The sequence below is a fragment of the Columba livia genome, chromosome 2 (genome assembly GCF_036013475.1).
Source record: "Columba livia isolate bColLiv1 breed racing homer chromosome 2, bColLiv1.pat.W.v2, whole genome shotgun sequence".
NCBI classification, from domain to species: Eukaryota; Metazoa; Chordata; class Aves; order Columbiformes; family Columbidae; genus Columba; species Columba livia.
The window spans coordinates 49,681,097-49,702,093 of NC_088603.1; the positions used below are offsets into that span (position 1 = coordinate 49,681,097).

Here is a 20,997-nt window from a genome sequence, read left to right on the forward strand (position 1 = left end):
CCCTCCTTCTTTGCATCTGATGGAAGCTTTGCATCCATCAGAACTTTGAGTAGGTATGAAGTACAAACACACAGAAATGTGACGTGTTAAATAAAAATCACTGCAGGCTAGGTTTTTCTGACTACATACTCCTGTGGCCTTGGGCCTTCTCTTGCCAACACCAACTGGATGACGCCCACTTGAAGATAACTGCTGTCACCAGCTGTCCATGAGTTAGGATTCATGCTTGCCCCTCTGAGATGTTACTAGCACGGAGCAGTTGCAGCAGAAAGGAGTGAGCCCCTGTGAGTTGAAGGCATCACTAAAGGACCCCAAAAGATCTTGCCCCTTCAAGGAGTCCTGGCTGAGATGCTCTTGGTCCTTGTCCCTTCCTACTCTTTTCCAGACAGACTGACAAGCTGGTGGCTCCCCTTCTCTCTGCAGACCTCCATGAATAACCTCCTCTTTTTTACTAATACCACTGTGTAACACAGGCAAGATCACATAAGAAAACAAATGCGGGGTCAGCGCTGAGTTTACTTGCAAGTTCATTAAAACAACAGTGTCTGGAGACCTCTTGCCTAAATAATTTTATAACGGAAAACAGACTCTTGTTGCTTTCTTTTGGGCTACTCTTTTTACTTGGTTGTTGTTCCTGAAGCGTTTTGGTCCTACTTCAAAACTTGCTTCAATTAAATTAAAAGTGTTTTTTTTAGTTTTGTTTGGGTTTTTGGGGGGTTTTTTGGTGTGTGCTTTCTAACTTAAAAGTTGTGCTGCTACTGCAACACCTCTAGCACTCCTCTGGATTATGAAGCTAGGATTGACAGGGATTTTCCCGACAAAATAACATTAGAAAACCAACTTGTAGACTAAAAATTTGGAAGAAAATAAAAGCCCCTTCCCCTTTCCTCCCCCAACTGAGATCTCCTGTTGGTGCTTCTGGCATGCATCACATCTTTGTGGATACAGTATCATGAGAAAACTGTCACTTGGTGATGTATTAGGGTAATATATCATGAGAGCATCGTTTCTTTAGAGGATATGGGCAGTAAAAGACATGATTCTGGCCAGACAGAGCAGCAGGGGACCTTGCTTTTTTTTCTTCCTTTTTCTTTAATCTAGCCCTGGTTTTGTATTGTACAGAAGTGAGTTTCTTCATGGGATATGACTTGTTGCAGAGTAAGTTAGGAGGCCCATTGGGCTTTTTAAACTCTTTAAGAAATACCTGGCCTCAAGGGCTGCTTTGTTCAAAGTTTTTAGAACAGGCTCAAGCCCAAAACTAGAGCATTTGCCACTGCCTGTATCTCCAGTGTAAGTCGAGTAAGTAGACATCAGACAGAAGGCAATAAAGATGCAATGACAGGTAACTATTGTTTGAATAATGTGTTTGTAGATTTAGTCCATCATAATGTGATTAAATTATATTTATTAAAAAAAATCAGGCAATGCATGTCTTTTAAATGTCAAATGAAGCTTTAATTCACATCAGAAAAATTACTATCAGTCTTATTCAGTCTATAATAGGAGATATATTTATCTCATCCAAAAATAGGAATTCTGAACTGATGGACTCAGATTTTTATGCACTTTTGTTGTATTCATGGTTTTGTTTTTCTCTCATTGGCAATGTCTGCTGGAAAATAAGCTGAACGCAGTCTATAGGTCTAGGATGACAGTAGTTAAGAAACAAAAGCAGAGCATTGTTAGGACATTATTTTGATGGGACCCAGTTAATTTTTGAGATGGTACAAAACATGACACCATGACTTGATATAAAATTTGTTGAATTAAAATCCTTTAATCATTTATTTTAAACCTTTGGCACAGTCTGCTTTACTTTCTATGAAATCAGCTTGATGATTTGTCAGTACCACCTTCAACAATTTTTTGGATTTAATTAGAGTGTTTTCAGACCAGTTTGGCTCAGGGATGCTATGAGCAAACTCCTTCTTCTCTAAGCCATCCCATGGCACTTAAGGGGGTGTCAGCAGAGCAGCATGCTCCAGGACCTAATGCAACAGAGCAGTGATGTTCTTCCACATCTGTTGACTCCAGCTGTGTGTGTATGGCCTCTGGATCCAGCTAAGGGAGTGTAAGATTTTATGGCCTTCAGCTGCCTGTCCCTTCTCTGGGAGAACTAATTCTGCCCCATCAGCTTCAGCCAGGGTAAAGCAGGCTAGGCTGGACCACACTTTCAAGATGACTCATTTAGCTCAAAATGAGTTGGGTAGTGGTCATCCAAAAAGTTTTGCTGGCTGATCTGAGTGACTGGGAACATCCAGCAAGGGGTAGCCTGTAAGCTCATAGAGCTGGGTTAGTGAGCTGTAACGTTTTGCAACAGCATGGGCACAGGTTTGCACCCTGACCTTCAAATTGATGGGTATTGCCTATGTCTACTGTTTTCTTAGGTATTGGTGTCAAATTTAGATGACTGATAATTAATGTGAATTCTTTATTGATAAAATAGAAAAAAAATAATTTTTTTTTTTTGTTTAGAAACACATTTAAATTTCTTGGAAAAGCTGTGAATTTTAAATGCATGCATCTCATGAAATGCAAAGGTGTGGTCTCCCACAAGAACCCCAGTGCATACCCCTTCTCTAAAACCTGGCTCTTGGATTACTACATGTAGGTTTTTCAGACTACAGTATGAACTGCTGGGAACCTGTGAAAACCCTGTCTCTTATTGCTAGAAGACCATCTTGCTATTCTGTTGACAGGTAAAGAGTTTTGCCTTTAATTTTACAGCTGAAGGACTCTTATCCAAAGTGGAGGTTGAGGTGGCAGTCTGGATCTTGCCCTGGCTTTTTCACTGACTTAATGTGCAGTTATGGTCACTTCATCTGGCTGTGTCTTTGTCGATAAGCTCACTGGAGGAGGGATGTTGTCCTATGATGTGTTTATGTGATGTCTGGTGTAATGGGACCCTGATCCCAGCTGCAGCCTCAGCAGTTGCATTAATGCAAACAAATGTAAGAGGAAGAAAGCACTTTCTTTTCACCGTGTAGTCGTGCACCAAACTGCTGTCAGGGAGCACTGGGATTGCAGCAGGCCACTGAGGTCACTTTCCGCATGCTGGTGATCATTAAACACTGTGGAAAAAAGACCCTGTTCAGTTCATAAGAGGTTGTGGGTGATGTGTCCTGAATGACTTGCATATACCCATGCCTTCCTTACAGCGGTGGAGATTGCCTGTTTGCAGTGAAATTTGGTGTCATCTTTCAGCTGGGCCTTTGTTTTAATCACCTTTCCTAGGGAGCGGAAAGAGCTCATATTATGAAGGGGGTGGTGGATGCTGGCTGAGCATCACCACAGAGAGAGCTGCAGCCTCCTCCCTGTGAGCCCTCAGAGAGGCTAGATAAGCTAAGGAGATTACAGGGATGAGGGGGTAAATTGGAGGCTACTGTGTGCTCTGCTCAAAAAAGGGAAAAGAAGCTCTGTGGACTGGACTGGCATATTTTGTTCCTGATGAAATACTATCACTTACATCTAATGCAATTCATGCTGAAATCGTGGTCATGTGCCACAGGCAAGGACCTAATGCTGAAAGTACTGAAGCATATGTTTGGCTTCACTCCTGTGAAACTGAAGACACACTTAAAATAATAGGACTTTTCTGTCTGTGGGGTAAAGCATATACCTTGGTGTTCATAGGTTTATGTGGGTAAACAGAGAGAACTGAGTCATTTTGCAGAGAACAGACTGTTTCATAGAAAAATATTTTTTCCACCTCGAATTTAAAAACATACCTAGTGTGCTAAACCATTTTTTTTATTTTAGCCACAAAATTTGTTCTTGCAAGGAAAAAAAAGCCAAACAGATAACTGAAGAGGAACAAAGGAAATGAGATCTTTTTCTCATCTCCCTTCACAGTGGTTCAAAATGTATGCAGACATCTTCCCCTGGGGAGTGGTGTCTCCTCCCTGAGGCCAAACTGTGCAGCTCTTGCTCAAGCAGAGAAATGCTCATGGCAGACGGCAGTCCCACAGTAACAGCAGAGATTGCTTGCTTGCATCAACTCTGCCAATTAAAGGGAAGGTTGTAAATTGGACCCAAGACAGCGAGTTCCAGGCAGGAGTGCCAAAGGAGCAAGGGTACTATTTTCAGAAAGCGCCTCAGGATTTATCTAAACCATGAGTTACACACGTGTTTGAGCCTGTCTTCAAGTTTAAGTTGGCCCAACATTGGGGTTGTGTGCACGTAAGCATAGGTGCAGGCACACTCCTGGGAGCCTGGTGCTCCCAAGCTTTGCCGAGGGACAGAGCCTGTGGCCAGTGCTGGCCCAAACCTTTGCTCCTGTGACCTGCGTGGACTGAGCGTGGCTCTGTGCACACTGGAGAGGATGCTCTGGCCACATGCAACATCTGGCAGAGAGCCAGCAGCACGGCCAGAGAACATGTGGGTCATGGCACGCGGTGTGCCCTGACTTGTGTTTGTTTGAGCTTGCCCTACGCCTTGCAGTAGAGATGTTGCCAAAGTGACTTTGAGTGCACTTGCTTCATTAATTTTAAATGGCTTTTTCTTTTCCCAAGGTCATACGTGCATGTTTGAAAGCTGCATCCCAGATTCCCCAGGGATAATTTTTAACATTGTTTGAAAATTTTTGGTTTTTTGGTGGATGATCCCACAGGCATCTCCTGGCAGAAATTTAAGGACACTCTGAACTACTTGAGTCCTATCAGAGTTACTAGTGGGCTTGTGATGAATAATGGTAAAAAAAGCATGTTTTCAGGATTAGCCATTAATGGTAGTTCATATTTCTACCTAATCTGTCACTGCTGCTTTTATTATTTTTCTCTCCACAGCCTTTTTTGGTTAAATGAAAGTTTAAGAAATATTTTTCCTATTCGGTATAAATAGTTAATAATCTCAGGATATCAGAAATGCAGTGTAAGCCTCCTAAAAGCATTTTCAACATATAAAACCAAACCAAAACAAAAGGAAAAAAACAGACTTTCACAGTGGAAATTTAGTTCCCTGAGAACCCACTACTGCAAGATTTTCAGCCGCTGGTTGTGACAGCACAACAGTGGGCTTGGGATACTGATGGAGGTGCTCCTTGGCACAGTTCTGAAGAAATGGACTCCTGGTTGGTGGTTGTTGTTGTTGTTGCTTTTATTCCTTTTCCAAGCCAAATCCATGTTGAAAAGAGCCATCCTCCCAGTGGCTGCCGTCAGGAGCCCAGTAGGGAACCTTGTAGAAAGTTGGCTGCAGCTTCCAAGCTGTGGTTTGGCACACGTCCTCTACCAGACCTCTGCCAAATATTCAGATTTCTTTTTATTGTTTTTTTTTTCTTTTCATGTTGGCATTTTATTTAACTGTACCACATGAGTTTTAAGGCTGTTAGTTTGATAAATTTTGTCACCAGAAAGGGCTATTTTGTGTGGAGTTCTTTGATGGAGGGTGAAAATATGAGGTGTATGTAGAAAGTGAACCAATTGCGTTGAGAGGAGGTTGTAGTAAAGGTAACATGAAGCAGTAACACTGGTATTAGACCTGGTTAGTGTATCTCTCCTGTGTAGGAATGTGACGTCGCCTTTGCATGCCAAGTTAAAGAAAACTTTGCTTCCCACTGGCAAAGCGTGGGAGAGGGGAGAAATGTGGGCACCCAACAAAACTTTCTGATCTTTCCCCTAACGCATTAAAAGGCGAGTTCTCCAGCAGTGAGATTGGTGAGTGTGGGAGAGAAGTCCAGGGTGATCCTCTAGCACTTCCCTAAATTTTCCTTTCTGAGGGAGCCTGGGATTCCCGTGCAAACCCTTTGCCGACTGAGTGCTGACTGGGGAGTTGCTTCAGCTGTAGCAGCATTGTTCTGAAACGGCCTGGCCTCTTTGTAAAAGAAATGTATTTTTCTAACACCAATAAAAACCTTAGCTGAGGTTCTCTCCCTTTCTGTGTGTGCGCCTGAGCACTAAATTAACAACAACAAAAAAAATCCCAGATGTGAATCTATAAACCATCTGTTTAAAATAACTATTGTGCAGAACTATAATTAAAAGTTATTTATTATGAATCTCGGGACCCTATTATGGATTTTGACTGACTCCCAGGTTTCTGATTTAGCAAATGGTTTATGTATTTATGAGCCATGTGTCTCTTCTGCACTTCTCGGTGCCAGAGTGCATGGCCTGTAAACAAAAGGAAAAAAAAATCCCCTACCCTCCCATAACTGTTGGCTTCTGAATGTTGCCGTCTAAGAAGTGTTCTCTTAAGAACAGCAAAAATCAAAGTATCTGAGAGCTTTCAGCAACTCCAGAAACGCTGTTGACAACATAGATGGAGGTTTGGTAATACAGGTCTCCTGCATGCAGCTACTTATCGACTTTTTAAATGTATGGTTGGGACAAGTAATGAAATGTTGTGATTATTGAGGGTAGGAGGGGACATATTTGGAAGGAAAGGATTTGTTGCTAAAGTCCATTTACTCTCACCCTCTGCTTGCCCTTGTGAATTGGGAGGGAAAGAGGCAGCAGAATTGAAATAAGCAGATGGACAGTACACATTAAGCAGTGTTTTGGATGACAGCATGAAGGAAAGAAAGAGAAAAAAAAAAAGAAAGTTCCTAGTGACAATTGCTCTTTGTTTTATCTTCGTACTTTTACACCCAATGGGCCTAGGGGATCTGCACTGGATAATGCCCAACTGCAATAGACTAAACAATGATTTACCAGCCCTGTTTTATCTGGTGCTGTCCTGTGGTTGATCAGCATGGTACATTAACCCTTCCCTCTACATCTGCTGGCCTAATTTTCCCCAAGATGCAGCACTGAGACAGAACAACATGATTTCTCAGAAAGAATTTCAGAATTAAATACGGTCCTAGAAGAAACGAGAGGGACTTTGATGTGAAGACTTTGATGGGGTAGTATGTTGCAATTGTGGTTCTAATGTATATTTGTTCAGCAGCAGTAGGGGCTGCAGCCCTGAGAGGTGCTGTAGCTCACAGCCTGGAAGAGCAGACCAGCCCCAGTGTCAGGGAGTTTAGGCATCTTGGGGTAGCATACAAAACAGCCAGTTTCGGACCCACGCAGGGCTTGCCTGTAATACCAGCTTGAGAGAAGGAATAACAGCTTTACAAATCCCACCTTGCGTAGGGGTTAGCCACCCTTCTTGTTGTGGCAAAATTTGCTGTTCATCTGGAATACACAGGCCTGTCCCTGCAGACAGGAGGATACAGCTGCTTCTCCAAGGGACACAGCTGAGCTTGTTCTTTTATTTAGAAAAAGAAAAAAGGAGGGGGGTGAGTGTGGCACTTTCTGCCCACCTCTTAGTACCATGCTGTCACCTTTGAGATGGTGATCCAGGTTCAGCGCCCCCCATGTCCAGAGGCAGTTCAAAGATTCCTCTTCCAGGTACCCCACAAGCATCCTTGCTGTCAAGATCAGTGGCTTTTAGGAGCACAAGGAACAAGCCCATCTTCTGCTGAAGCTGGGCCACTGAGCAGCAAGACACTCAAGGTCTACTGGGATAAAGGAAATATGAATCTGTAGCCTGCTGCTTAAGATGCCTTCCAAGGAGGGAGGATGATTTAGTTCCTGTCGCTGCACTGTGGGCCACTAAAGTGCTTTATGTGGAACAGCTCTTAATTTAAAATAGCCCTTGGCAACAGGACGTGAAGTCCAAAATCCTCCCTTTCAGGAAAGCTCCCAGCCACTAGGCTATACTGCCCCACTCGGTTTTGCTTTCTTATTCCAGTTCCATTCTCATCTGTAATAAAAGTCCTGAGTTCAGGGTTGAGCCACCAGCAATGCTGGTGATGAGGGAAGGGGAGTGAAATCCAAATTTGGCTTCTGCTGTGGGTTTGCTCAACGGTACCAAACTTGTCATTGGCAGAGAAGATTCCTGATTTAAGTAAGGTGGGACAAACAGGAGGTTTTTAGTTAGGAACGGTAACCAGCAAGTAGTTCCTGTTTGAAATATGTGTGTCAGATTCATCCTGAGGATTTTTAGGGACTTTTTGTATTGCAAACAAGGAGCAACCACGTCAGGATGTACCTGAGGGAGGCAGTCAGGGGAGAGGGGAAGAAGTTGCCTGGGAAGCTTGGCTACATGAGACATTTGCCCCAGGAGTCCCGTGGGAATCAGGGAGCAAAAAGAAATCAGAGCCATGTTTTACTTCTTGTTGCTGCCATCTACAATAATAATTTCTTCCTTTGAAGACAGAGTCTGACGTGTAGCTGCCCGCTGGACCCCTTGACATGGGTCCAATCCATTTGGGTTGACCCAGAAGGGCACTATGCATCTTCATGAGGTCCATGATACATGCTGCAGCTGAGTAAATCATGTTCTCCAAAGGAGCGTACTCTAAACTGGATTTTGCCCTTTCTTCAAACCTGCTTTCACCATGCAGAAGATTTTTGCACAGATAAAGATAACAGGGCTGCTAGGCTTATTAAATTTTTCCTTGAGCAAACGTCATTAGAGATAATTAGATCTTAGCAGAACCCTTCAACATCCAGACTGTTTGTAGCCGATTTGGTGAACTTGATTCGGTTGCACTTCAACAGGCTTTAAGGAGGCAAAGTCAGGGGGCACTATGTTCACATAAAGACAATCAGGATTTCACCCTGTGCTCTAAAAATTACTTGTTGGGCCAGTTGTACTGCTGTGCCGTGGCTACTTTACACCAGTCCAGAGCTACAGACCTGCCATAATAAATTCAGCTTAACTCGCCAGTTAAATTGCATCAATGTTTGATCTGGAATGGGGGAATGATGCAGAGCAGCCAGCACGTAGCAGTGACCTGGCTTTTTACAGTAGTTGTTTGTGCTGCTACAGCTGCGCTTTAGGGCCTGATTCTCATTTGCTGATTTCACACTGGCTTGGTGAGAGAGATTCCTCATTTACACTGATAAGATTGAAGTGCCTTTATAGCTCCCATCAGATCAGGCAGTGACTTTTAAGAAAATAAACCTCCTATTTCAGACAAAGAGCTGGAGTGTAATAAAAGCTACGTGTTATCCTTCACAGGCACCTTGAATAAGGCCACAGGGACAGAAAGAGAAAGACAGGAAAGCAGTTTCTTTCCCTTTCATTTTATGATTTACATTTTTCTAGCCCTTTGATTTTTTTTTTGGTCTCTAATTAAGTCATAAGGTTGGGTGAGATGGGTGCTTGTCTGTAGTAAATGGCCACCTGTGTCACTTAATGAACTGAGGTACTAACTATAGGTGGAGGTCGCTTCAGAGGGCTACTTTCAGTCAGGAATTTCAAGTAGCAAAATTTCACTGAAAGAAACCCTCAAAGTATTTGTTTTCTGCCCTCATTTAAAGGCAGGGATAACCAGAAGGGTTGACACCACAGAGGCAAGCCAGGCTATAAATGGAATATTTCCTTGGTCTGCTTTTGCACATCCTTATTGACATTCCTTAATGTGGTCAACATGCTCTTTGGGAGCTGGCTTTTTGCCATAGAAAGATGACACTATAATATACAGTGATTCTGTTGTTTCATCGATTTTCAGCATTTTGGGGAGAAAGATGAATTACAGTAGTTTCTTTTCTAGTATAGTCTAATGCAGGCTCTTTTGAAGACCATCTGGGTAGCTAGGTAGTACAGCCAGCTAAAAATTACTTTCAGCAGTGGCAGAGTTTTGTTCTCTCTGAGGGTGCCACCTCTTCCTCAGCTGCCTGTCCTTTTGTCACTGTGAGAAACAATTCCTGAGCTGTGCAGTTCGTTGGGCAGCACCTCAAGACTCTGAGGATGCTTTAACAAGAGCATCATGTAGCTAGTTGTTCATTTAAGTAAAGTGGATTTCTGCAGTGGAGCATGTTTGCTGTACTATGACAGGTAGTGGTTATGAATTACTGTCTAAGTGGAGTTTAAACACCACTTGAATTACTTGAATTCCTGGATAATTTAGAGACTGTCTTCTACTGCGTTCCTTCAAGGAGAGAAAGGTGTTTGAATCACAAGGACCTCTCCTGAGTGAGAGGGCAAATTGCTATCCTCACTTTTTATATTTTGAGTTTTAAAGGAACTAAGCAATAGCTTTTGTCTTTCTTTTTTTTTTTTTTTTCCTTTTTTTTCTTTCTTCCAGAATAAGGAAGTGACATGCAAGAGAGAGAAGTGTCCGATGCTCTCCAAGGACTGTGCTCTCGTAATTAAGCAGAGAGGAGCATGCTGTGAGCGTTGTAAAGGTGCGGTTCCTTTCCTCTTGTTTTCCTCTTCTAAAAGTGTCACCAGTTCACATCTGTGTTGTCAGAGATAGGACAAGTTGGGAGCTTCTCATCTGGGACCTGGCTGTCACCAAAGGCTTGAAAAGGGCAGTAACCACGATTAAAATCAATATGTTTCCAAAGATGATGGAGACGCATAAATTCACATATTCATCCTGTAATTATTAGTTCTTGCACAATGACAATCCTTTAGAAATACATTTTTGTTGTATTTCATTGTTACATTGTCAGTCTTTTGAGAGATATTTCCCGTTCAAACTTTATCTGTCAGAAATATTTTGTCAAAATCAATTAGTCTATTTTTATTTCTCCTCATAATAGAAACAATCCAATTAAATTGTATTCATTTTACTATTTCTTATTGAAATAATAATATTGTGGACATTTTTATTAAAGCCAAAATGAGCGACAATCTGAACATAGTACATTTATTTGTTGACTGACAGTGTATCTTACAAGCTCTTTCGAATGACCTAATTATCAGACCTAAAAAATGAATAAATTACTTGTGTAAGCATGTATAGCATGTAACTACCGTACTTATCCATATGAATAATGTGCAAGTAGATGAAATTGAAAACTAATCTTTCTTTATAATGCTGCAGGAAGTAATATGCCCTAAAACACTAATTGTTGTGAGATGGAGATGAGATGAGATGAGAGAATGCCAGATTTAGACAGCTTTATTTTTTCCCTGTTGTTTAATTCCCAAGTGGTGATAGAGTAGCTCTGAGAGTCAGGTAGTGTAGGATACATTTTTGGGAAATGAAAGCGTTTATTGCCTTCCCAGAGGAAATACAAATGCAGGAAAACAGATTACACTGAAATTCAGAAGGAAGAGACATATGACGGATATGTGTTTTTCCCGGATGGTTGCAGAAGTGTGTTAGCTGCTCTGCTCATGATTCGCTTCTGTAATGCAACTTTGCAATAAGTTTGGCAAACCTCAAATCTAGGATTTGTCTAAAAGCCTGACATTTAATAGAAAAGGAAATGAACAGGGGAAAAAAAGATAAATTAAAGCATTACTAAAACAGTAAGAATTAGTAGTTACAAGTTTTACATAAGCATAAGTTATTTCTTTTGTCAGATTGTGTTTTGTGTCAGTTTTATAGCAAGATTCCTAAATATTGGTTTGATTAAGTTGGAAGCCGATTCTCCATTCTGATAAAGGAATACATGGTTGGTCAATTGCATGAAAATTTTATATACACACATATGTATATGTGCACATATGAATATGAAACGGATCTACTCTAAAGAAGATTAATCTTTCAAAGATAAGCATACAGATATTAATGTGTATGGGATATTGTTAGACAAAAATTTTAATTCAGACTCTATTCTGTCGATCTTGAATTGGGGTGAGTTCCTATAGAATGTTATTAACAGGTTTGAGCCTGGCATCTGCAGTTTGATATGCTTGACATCTCTAACAGAAAATTAATAGAAACTGGTCAAAAATAGAATTAGGAGGCACGTGGATAATTGAAATATAAGGAAGAAGACTCATGTCTTATAAAAATACTAGTAATTAGAATTTGTTATAAGTATGTGGGCAGAGGGATCCAACTGATGTTGTCTTCCAGGATTTCTAATAGGCATCCGACAAGATCCCTCACCAAAAGCTTCTAAAGAAACTAAGCAATTTGTAGAGAAACTCTTCTCATCAATGAATAACTAATAGGTGGTGACAATTAATGGTTATTTTTCATTATGGAAAAAGGTTACCAGCAGATCCTTGCAAAGATCTCAACTTGTCAAAGTTCTCAAAAATAATCTAGAAAAGGAGTGGAGAGTGACACAAAACTTGCTACTGCAGACCTGGCCTCTCTATAGTGTAGTAAAGGAAGAGGGCTGCCTGCTAGGGGTTGCAGAAGGTTCTTGGGACACTGAACAACTGATGACAAAATGGCAAAGGAAGTTAATGTGGATGAGAATAAATAGGTACACAGGACTAAACAGTCCTAACTATACAAACATCATTCTGGGCTCTGAGTTGACAGTTACCTATTAACAAGTGTTTCTCAGTGTCATAAAAGACACTTCTGTAGCAGGATCAGCTCAACCCTCAGTAACTCTCAAAAGGGAAAACCAAGTTTGGGCTAGAAGGGCATTTGGTCTGATCCAAGATGCCAGTTCCTATGTGCGTAGGATGCAAGAAGAGCTTTAAATTTCAGATTTTTTTTTTTTTTTAAGGCTCTTGAGGGCTTAATTTTCAGAGTAAATGAGAAATTTCTGAATAAGTTTTTCTGCTCTTTCTACAAGGTAAAGCTAAATATACACCTGTATAACTATAGCAGTCCAAATGCCACAGATTGTCACCAGGTTGTTCAGGTGCCATGGAGAGGATGATGGAGCCACATCTATCCCTGGGGTTTGCAAGGCTTGTTCTTCTTGTTCTCCTGCCACACTGAACATTGCTCTGCTCTGTGCAAAACCCAAAATGAGTGTCCTATGGGGAGTATTTGGGGAACCAAGCGTGCAAATGGCAGCCTGGCTGCAGAGAACCTCAGTTACTCCCTTTGGTGTTCCAGCAGCTCCCCGGCACTCCCCGCATGGAGCTCAGCTGCAGATGGGACTTGGCCCTGCAGCACTTGTTCTCAGTTGCTAATTTGTCAGGCTGCCAGAGGGCCCATAAGGAATGCAAGCAGGAAAAGGGAAACAGGGATTTAAAAAATATTTTTTTTATTTTACTGATTGCATTTCATCTAAACCTGAACAAAATGTTACGAAGAAAAGACATCAGAACCTGATGGCTTTTTTCTTGGATTCATTCCCAAAGTGCAGAAAAGCTTAATCAGGCCTTACGGGCTATTGCCAGCTCTCTTTGACAGCTTCACGTCTTCTTGCCTTGTGAAGAAATGAATGAATGAATGGTTGCTGTCATTTAAGTACAGCATCAGGAGGATAACATCAAGACCAAAGGGTTTATTTCAAGAATTGGCTCGTGTAGGAAGGAAACCACCACTCATGAGTCATTTGTGACATTGCTGCCAGGATATTTTACTCTATTATGAGAAGTGCATGAGGACTGGGTATGTAGGCTCAGCACCTCTGAGAGCAAGGCAGTAGTCTGAAAGGAAGAAATACTATATTCCTGCAACAGTGCATCCAGCTGAACTCCTGTCTGTAGAGCTTTTCATCCAGGAGAAACTGAATTGTTGGCAGATAATTTTTCCTGCAAGTGGTTGTTGCTGAGCATAATTCCCTTGCTTACATTTTGGTATTTGCATGCTATTTAGATAATTTCTAGCACTTTCTTCCTTTTTCCTAATAAACAAAAAAATAAGAAACAGCAGCAAGTATAGCTTTTGCAATCAGAAAATTCATTGTGGTGGAAACAACATGTTATCCCTAAGATATTAAGAGATTTGGCTTTACTTAAGATTTTAATCCTCCAGGCTAACAATGTGTTTTAACACTGTTCTTGACTTCAGGTTCATAGGACCTCGGACAGTAAAGTTGGTGAGGCAAGACTCTCTTTTACTGTGTGTTTGTGCAAAATCTGGAACAAAGAAATGTAGGCCCATGATTATGGCTCCTTGCCACAAGCAACTAAGTATAATAGTGACAACTTTCAGTGAGATTATTCTTTTGAGAATCACTTACTGTAGTTTATAAAACATACTATATACCTCTAGCATGCTTTTCATTTTGAAAATATTAAAAAATTAATCCCTCTTATTACTTTAGCATGGGATAAATAGGCCGCTTTTCATCTCTCATTTTATTTAATATGCTTAATGAAAACATGTGAAATCACTGACATTATAGAAACAGAGTTGGCAGCATTTTCTTACTTAGTTGGATGGAGACCTGTCACTTGGATATAGAGCTCTCTAAACCTCTAGTAAGTTATTTGCTCTCTAAAGAAGTGATATTACTGTCTTAGGGCTGCGTAAGTTTGCGTTTCTAAAATTGTGTAGCATATTCTACTATTTTATTCTAAGAATATGAATCTTCCATGGATGTGCAAACATAAAATTGGTGGGTATTTGTTCAAACAGATATGTCTTGTTGTTCTGAAGTTTCTTTCACTTCCTGTGTGCAAATTCGCTCTTTCTGCCTTTGCTAACTTTTGAGAGTTACTGTAGGTTGTTTTTTTTTAATTATTATTATTAATTAATGATCTTAGAGGTTAACACACATGCTGTGCTCCATTGATCTGGAGTCTACCAGAGAATGGAATCACAGCTCAGGCAACAGCAGCACTAGTTCCCCTGAATACTGAATATCCAAAGCTATCCCAGTTAATTGTGTATTTCTTGGAAAGGATATCAAATGTTATGGTTGAGGATTGCAGCCAATTTCAACTATTAGAGCTGGCTTGCAAAGGAAGTTAGAAGGAGGTTATGAGTTTATCAGTGTTCTGGCTACTCTACGAACACTCTGCAGGAGCCATGCATACCTTCGGCACTTTGTTTGCCTGTGGACACCCCTAGCATGAGATATCTGATACAAGTTTGGTGCCCTGCTGTAAAAGAGAGGGGAGGGAGGTCTTTGTGTGAGGCCCCAGTGGGGCACTATAACTTGCAGCCCATCCTTGCATGTCCTGAGGCAAGCTTTCAGAGACCAGAGTGCAACCCAGTACATGGATGGAGGCATAATGGGCTGGGAAGATAATAATATGTTTTCCTACTAAAATCTTTTCCACTCTCATCTGAATAATCTAGTCTTGGTATCTGAGAGAGACTGGTTATGGAAAGAGATTGTTTGGGGACATAATCAAGTTTAACTTTTCTTTCAGCCTTCTCACTGCCTCTCAGTCTCTTGGTACTGTGCTCTGCCTCAGTTTCTTGAGGATAGAGGTACAGGTTCATCTCAATGTTCATTCAGTTTCTAGCTTTGTATTTTCAGTAGAGGATGGGATTTTGAATCAGTCACATACAGCCACTAAGGAAAGTATCATCCAGTATCATCATGGTGTCTGCTTTGGTTACTTCTTGTATGGCTAAGAAAAGGTCTCTATCTCTCTACCGCTTCTTTTAACTCTTTCTACAAAGGTCTTAGCACATATGTTTCATATCCCTTGACTGTCTGGTGTATATTATAGGATTCAGTAGTACTTCAAATTTCAGATTTTCTTGATACCTTGATTACTGTAATTCTTCATTTACTTCAGGAGCTTTTATGAACTGTTTTGTCATAAATACTAGCGCTGCCAAACATCAGTTACCCCACCTTTTACAATCAGAGAGAGGCTTTTCAGGAGTTTTGTGTTAGAAAATGGCATAAAACCACTGTGGCCATACATGGATGCTCTTGTACCTTGTGTGTGGGCATTGTGTCCAGTGCAGCAAAGTGAAAGGAAATTCAAGATCAGGATGGAGGCTTTACACAACATTCATGCGTTTATCTGGAACGACACAGTAAACATTTTAATACAGTTAACACTGGAATAAGAATTTCTGGTACCATCTGACTTTGAAGCGGTAAGTTGTACTGATCATGAATTATTTTGCTGGCATGAGGCAATCAGGTATAAATGGCGAATAATTGTTTCACCAAGCAGCATTATTCATGATGCTCCTCGCAGCCATGAGAGGTCACAGTTCTCCAGCTGCCAGGCTTGGCAAACACATCAAGTATCAGCTCAGGAATCAGCAGCAGCTCTAACTAAGTGGCATTTTGGATCATGAGATTCTTATGGATCCTGCAGAGTGACTTTCACCCCCTAAATATATTGGTGAAACACAAGACGTCTGGGAAGGTGAAACCGAGTTCTAGTGGGGTGCAGTGGGCAAAACCAAAGCACAGGGAGGACTTGATGTCTATTTCTGCCACTGTTTGTTCAGCAATTGTGAGCTGTGTTGCATCACATGCCTGTGAACCGCACAGTCCTGCACCGCTCACCCTCTTGGCCACTTTGCTCCACTCTGTCGTACGCCCTTTTTACGGCCCCTGTGCCCTGCATCCCTTGGGTATTTTAATTGCATTGTCTCAGCTGCAAAAATATTTGATTGCACTCAGTTACAGAGGAAAGGGTTGGATTTTCACTGTTTAGAGTTAGACAATAAACTTGGGAGATTTTGTTTATATTTTCATGCTTCTGTGTTGACAAATGAAGACCAGGGCTACCCAATAGGAAGTTCAGTTTTCTAGTAGCTGTCAATGGCTTTACCATCATTAAGAGGTGAAAATATATTTTCTAATAGGTGTATGTGTGTGATTCATGATTCTCCTATTTTGGCCAACAGATTTCATGCCAGGGATATACTGCAGAATGTGCAAATTATTGCTGGGGTTTTTTTGTTTGGTGTTGTGGTGGGACTTTTTTGATTTTTTTTTTTTTCTTTTTCTTTTTTTTTTTTTTTTGGCTAGAACTGGTATTTAGCGTTAGCATGCCTAGATACCTCCCTGAGGATTAATTTGTCAAACACTAAATAAAACATGTCTTCTGGCAGTTTTCTTTTTCCTAATGTTTATTTTCCATGCCAATAGAGAGGTTACTTCTTTTCTCTCTTTTTTTTTTCTTTCTTTTTTTTTTTTTTTTTTTTTTTTTTTTAATAGAAAGTGGAGAAGTGGAGGGAAAGCAAGAAAAAGACTTAATAAGAGAAGAAAGATGCTGAAGAAATGAGGGATGGGGAGCCAGTCTATTGTGCACCAATTTATCACTTTCTCTTTGGAGAATAAGGAAATGACTTGTCTATAAAATTCTCATTAGCCTAAAATAAGCAAAAGTCTCTTCTGGAATCTTATTAGGCAATGTCAAATTGAGTAATAAAGGCTTGTTTTTAATGAAGTCCTCAGGACCCTGGCTGAGCTTTAGCACTACTGAACTGTCTCTTACAGTCAATTTCTCTATCTTCATGATACTGCTCTGTGCTGGAGTGTCTGGGGAAGGAAAAAAAAGAGAAGGTCATTTAACAATGTTACTGCATTTGGAAAGACAAATGGCTTCCTGATCGTCAACTTGTCCACATGCCAATAACAAAATCTGCTATATTTTGCTTCTTTTGTTATTCCAGTCCAATTCCATGTGAGGATGCTTGTTTTGGAATTAATTTGATCTCTTTCAAACGAAGTCAGCCAAAGATTGGTTTATTATGTTTAAAACTAAGGTGCTCAAGTAAGGCATGCACAATATTGAAAAAAAAAAATAGCTACATTAGTAAATTAGAAGTGACTTAACTATTATATCGTCATTTTTTTTGTGCAGGAATGTGTGAAGTCTAGAGGATCATTTTGCCTTTATGAGGGAACTAGAAGGTAATCAGTAGTTTCCATTGCATATACAACAACTGACCAACTTAAAAGTATACAGTGGTTTGGTTTGATTCAGATAAGCAACTTTCAGCTTGCATATTTATCCAGGACTTATCTGAACTATTGGGTTGAAGTAGGTAGTAGGAACAAAACCTACAACTAACCAAAAGTTAATATTTTACATTAATAAAACACTAGCTATTCTTAAAGAAAGAAGCAGGAAAGACTAAAAAAAAATAGGACATACTCCTTGACTGATACGTATCACCTTAGCTCTATTAAAATTGATGTAGACTGCTGATATTGAACTTCCTCCTCTATGTTGAATCCTAAACGTTTTCCTTATGGGGTATATGTCACGGGATCTAGCTTACCTATTAATGTCAAGTCTGTTACTTTTGATGTACTTACTACTTAGAACATTCTCAGGCTTTTCGTGTTCCCCTCTTGAAAACCTGCTCTGTGTAGCCCTTTCTTTTATAGTTTTGTTTAAAGTATGTATTCAAGCAGAAGTGAGGATGGCGTTTCAGTGACTGTGCTAAGCTCTGATCTTTCTTGATTTATTCTTTTCTTCTGTTCTACCTTTCACATGGCAGATGGAGACAGCAAGTTAATAATATTTCCAAAGGGAATTAAAATGGCTGTTAGGAACTTGAAGTATGTTCCACTATACTTGGTTGTAGAAATTGGCATCAGGGACTTTGCTGGTGCTTTTGGTCATGAGCTATTCAGCGACCTCTACTTTCCAAGTCAAGTATGATGAACCTTTCACCATGGATGAGCTAGAATAGCTCAACTGAGTTCATGCATGGAAACAGGTGGATTTCAACTCACCTGAATTTAGCTGAGGCTCATGAACTTCCGTTCTATGAATAGGTGGGCTAGGAAATTCTGTGTGTATGTTTGCAAGTGTCTGCTGAGAGATATGTACGTTGAAAGTGAGGATGTGGGCTTTGTTTCTTTTTCCTTTTGAAGAGTGAGTGGAGGGTGTAACTCTGAGACATACAAAGGGCAGAGTATCAGGGCACATCTGTGGTCAGGGACAGGTTAAAATCTTACCTGGATATTGTAAAACATTTCCTTTCTTGCTCTGTCTTCAGTTTGCCTGACCCTCAGGCAGCTCTCACCAGGCCTGCCTGTGTTACTGGCTGACTCTCCACGGTGTTTGTGTGTTTTCTTCAACTGAGCATCTGCTGAAATCCAGCTCCCACTGTGCCTCATGCTGGTGCTCGCATGATGCTCCTCCAACTCCCTTATTCAACCTGCTGGCCTGTGCCGAAGCGTGGGAATGGTCTTAGTATCTCCAGTGCTTCTGCAGACTTCTCCATCCTGGTTTCCATTTCTAGATTTTGCCTTTGCTGCCTACAAGCTCTCCCTGCCAGAGCTACTTCTGGTGTACCATGCCCTGGTGCTGCCAGCACCATGTATCAGTGACAGAAGTGGCTCATGGGCAGGTGGGGTTTGGCTTCCTCCTTGCTGTTTTCCACAGGGAAAACAGCTGGCACAGCGAGGCAGAGGATTTTGTAGCATAGCTTGGATATGCACTTCAAGCAAGAGCAGTGTGACTGCACAAATATACCACCTTCCTGCTTTCTCAACCAGACTAGTCCTTGAACTGAAAATTTCAGTTTAATATGCACATCTGTACATGCAGATTAGCCCATGGTCACTATCTTTCTTACAGAGAGAACACTTCAAATCAAAGAGCATAATTGGTGAGCAAATATGCAAAGCATTTTGCAGTCAGTAGTACTTTCCAACCTGGCCCTTGATTCTACATGGTGTTGAAGACACCAGATCCATCCAGTAATAAACATGCAAAGGTATTTAACAACACAGCTTGTTCCATCTTGAGAGTCAAGCACATGTGTAAACTCTTTCTCAAACCGGGACCAGTATGGCCTGGGTTTCTGCAACCTGAGAACACCAAAATGCATTGAACAGGCTCTGCTATTTGTCAGAATTTCCAGTGGGCACTAAGTGAGACTGTGCTACAAAGTCAGCTAGGTGTTTTTCAGAATGCAACTTCAAAATGCTTAAGAGGAGTGTAGGGCTTCATGTTCTTCTTTTGACATGTTGCCTTGCATGCATAAGAGCTCACACAAATCTTTATTAATATACTGAGACTCTGAACATTTTTTTTATTATTCAAGAAAGCTTCATAGGGACTTGGCTACTTTAAAAAAGTGAGATTCAGATTAAAACTTTTTACCTTTCTATATTTATCAAAGATTAAATTATCACAGCCAGGTCTCTGACTACTGATCAATTCTTTTGAAAACATACCTGTTTCAGCTTAGTTAAGTGAAATGGCCACAGTGTCAGCAAATTTCTCCTATGTGGCTCTGTACTGAGCCTGGAAAAATGTCTGAGTACTGCAAATCCTGAAGTACAAGTCTTCTGTTGTTTAAGATCTTAACTGGAGGCAGTTAATACATTTGGAAATGATCTCTGTATATCAAGTTTCATTTAAATTTGGGGTTGAATGCAAAATGTTTTTCTAGGTATTTTAAGTTCAGAGCTGTGACTCTCAAGTTTTCTTATACAGTGAGCTCAAAAATTTACTGGTGTAGGGCTGATAACTTACCTTTATTTTCAGAAGGGCATAAAATGTAGCCAAAAGCAGTTTGGGACAAAGTGCACTACACAGCATAGAGTGACTTAGAATAGCTGCTGAGGTAGGGTGTAGAAAGAGAATGGTGCCGTGGCCATCATTTGATTGATTGTGGTTTTGTACTTGGTGACTCTATGTTGTGTTTCAAAGTCTCTGGCAAGTCTCCCGTTGGTTTCATGGGCTCTTTGATCAAGCTCATTTTGAATAAAATAGACTGGGAAAAAACCCTTAGAGCAGTATATGGAAAAAAGGGCATTTTTTTCCTGCAGAAAATGGCATACTTCTGTTTTGTTTTGTGGTTGTTTTTTTTTTTTCAGAAACTTTTCAGCTCTCCAGAGCAGTAATTTTTAATTGAAATAATTCTGTTTTAATAAACTAACTCTTTTAAAACAAATATTTTATTTGCAATTAGTATACATTTTCAAGTTTACTTTTCTGGTGAGGTATTTTATTATTTTCTTTGTTAACCTTTTTTGTTTTTTCTTTTGCAAAGTACCGGAAAACAAAGGAAGAGTGGGAAGGGACACGAGTAGGATCATGTAATCAGAAATATGAAAATTAATGTTTTCATTTTTTTTTTTTCCAAACAGCTCAAGGAAGCTTCATTATGCACAAAAAAATGCATGCTGAGCCTGTGTATGGGCAAACCAACCTATTCGCTGTTAACAACGTTGTCATATAACACACAAAGACATATAAAGCCAAACCCTGTGGGACTCCAAAATGTCCCCACTGAGAGATTCACCACCCACACAGAAGGGCCTCATGGCTTTTAGTTTATGTGGATGTTAAGCCCTTCTGTTATGAAGGTGAAAAGGTGTAAAGGAGGAGTAGCTCTGCTGATGTCAGTGCATCTGTGATCTGTGTTGGCTGAAGAGCTCTCCCAAGGGTTTTGATTAATGGATGAGGATAGCACAGCCAGGCTGGATGATGAGTGTTTCCAGATCTTCTCTTACCCTCTCTCCTCCCTCTCCCCTCTCCAGTGCACGGGTGGCTGAACAGCTCCTGAATGGACAG

General features: G+C 40.6%; 1 protein-coding gene across 9 annotated transcripts in view; it reads left to right on the forward strand.

The window, feature by feature from the left end:
• BMPER (BMP binding endothelial regulator) overlaps positions 1 to 20,997 on the forward strand; it is a 158,603-nt gene that overhangs the window by 17,581 nt on the left and 120,025 nt on the right. For 6 of the 9 annotated variants that reach the window (XM_065055159.1, XM_065055162.1, XM_065055158.1 and 3 more), the window contains one exon: positions 10,019 to 10,118. The exons of 2 other annotated variants lie outside the window; for them this stretch is intronic. In XM_065055159.1, the coding sequence (XP_064911231.1) occupies positions 10,019 to 10,118 (100 nt within the window). Of the gene's footprint in view, positions 1 to 10,018; positions 10,119 to 17,319; positions 17,370 to 20,997 lie in introns of those variants that run through there. One more of the 9 variants, XM_065055164.1, reaches the window with a different exon arrangement.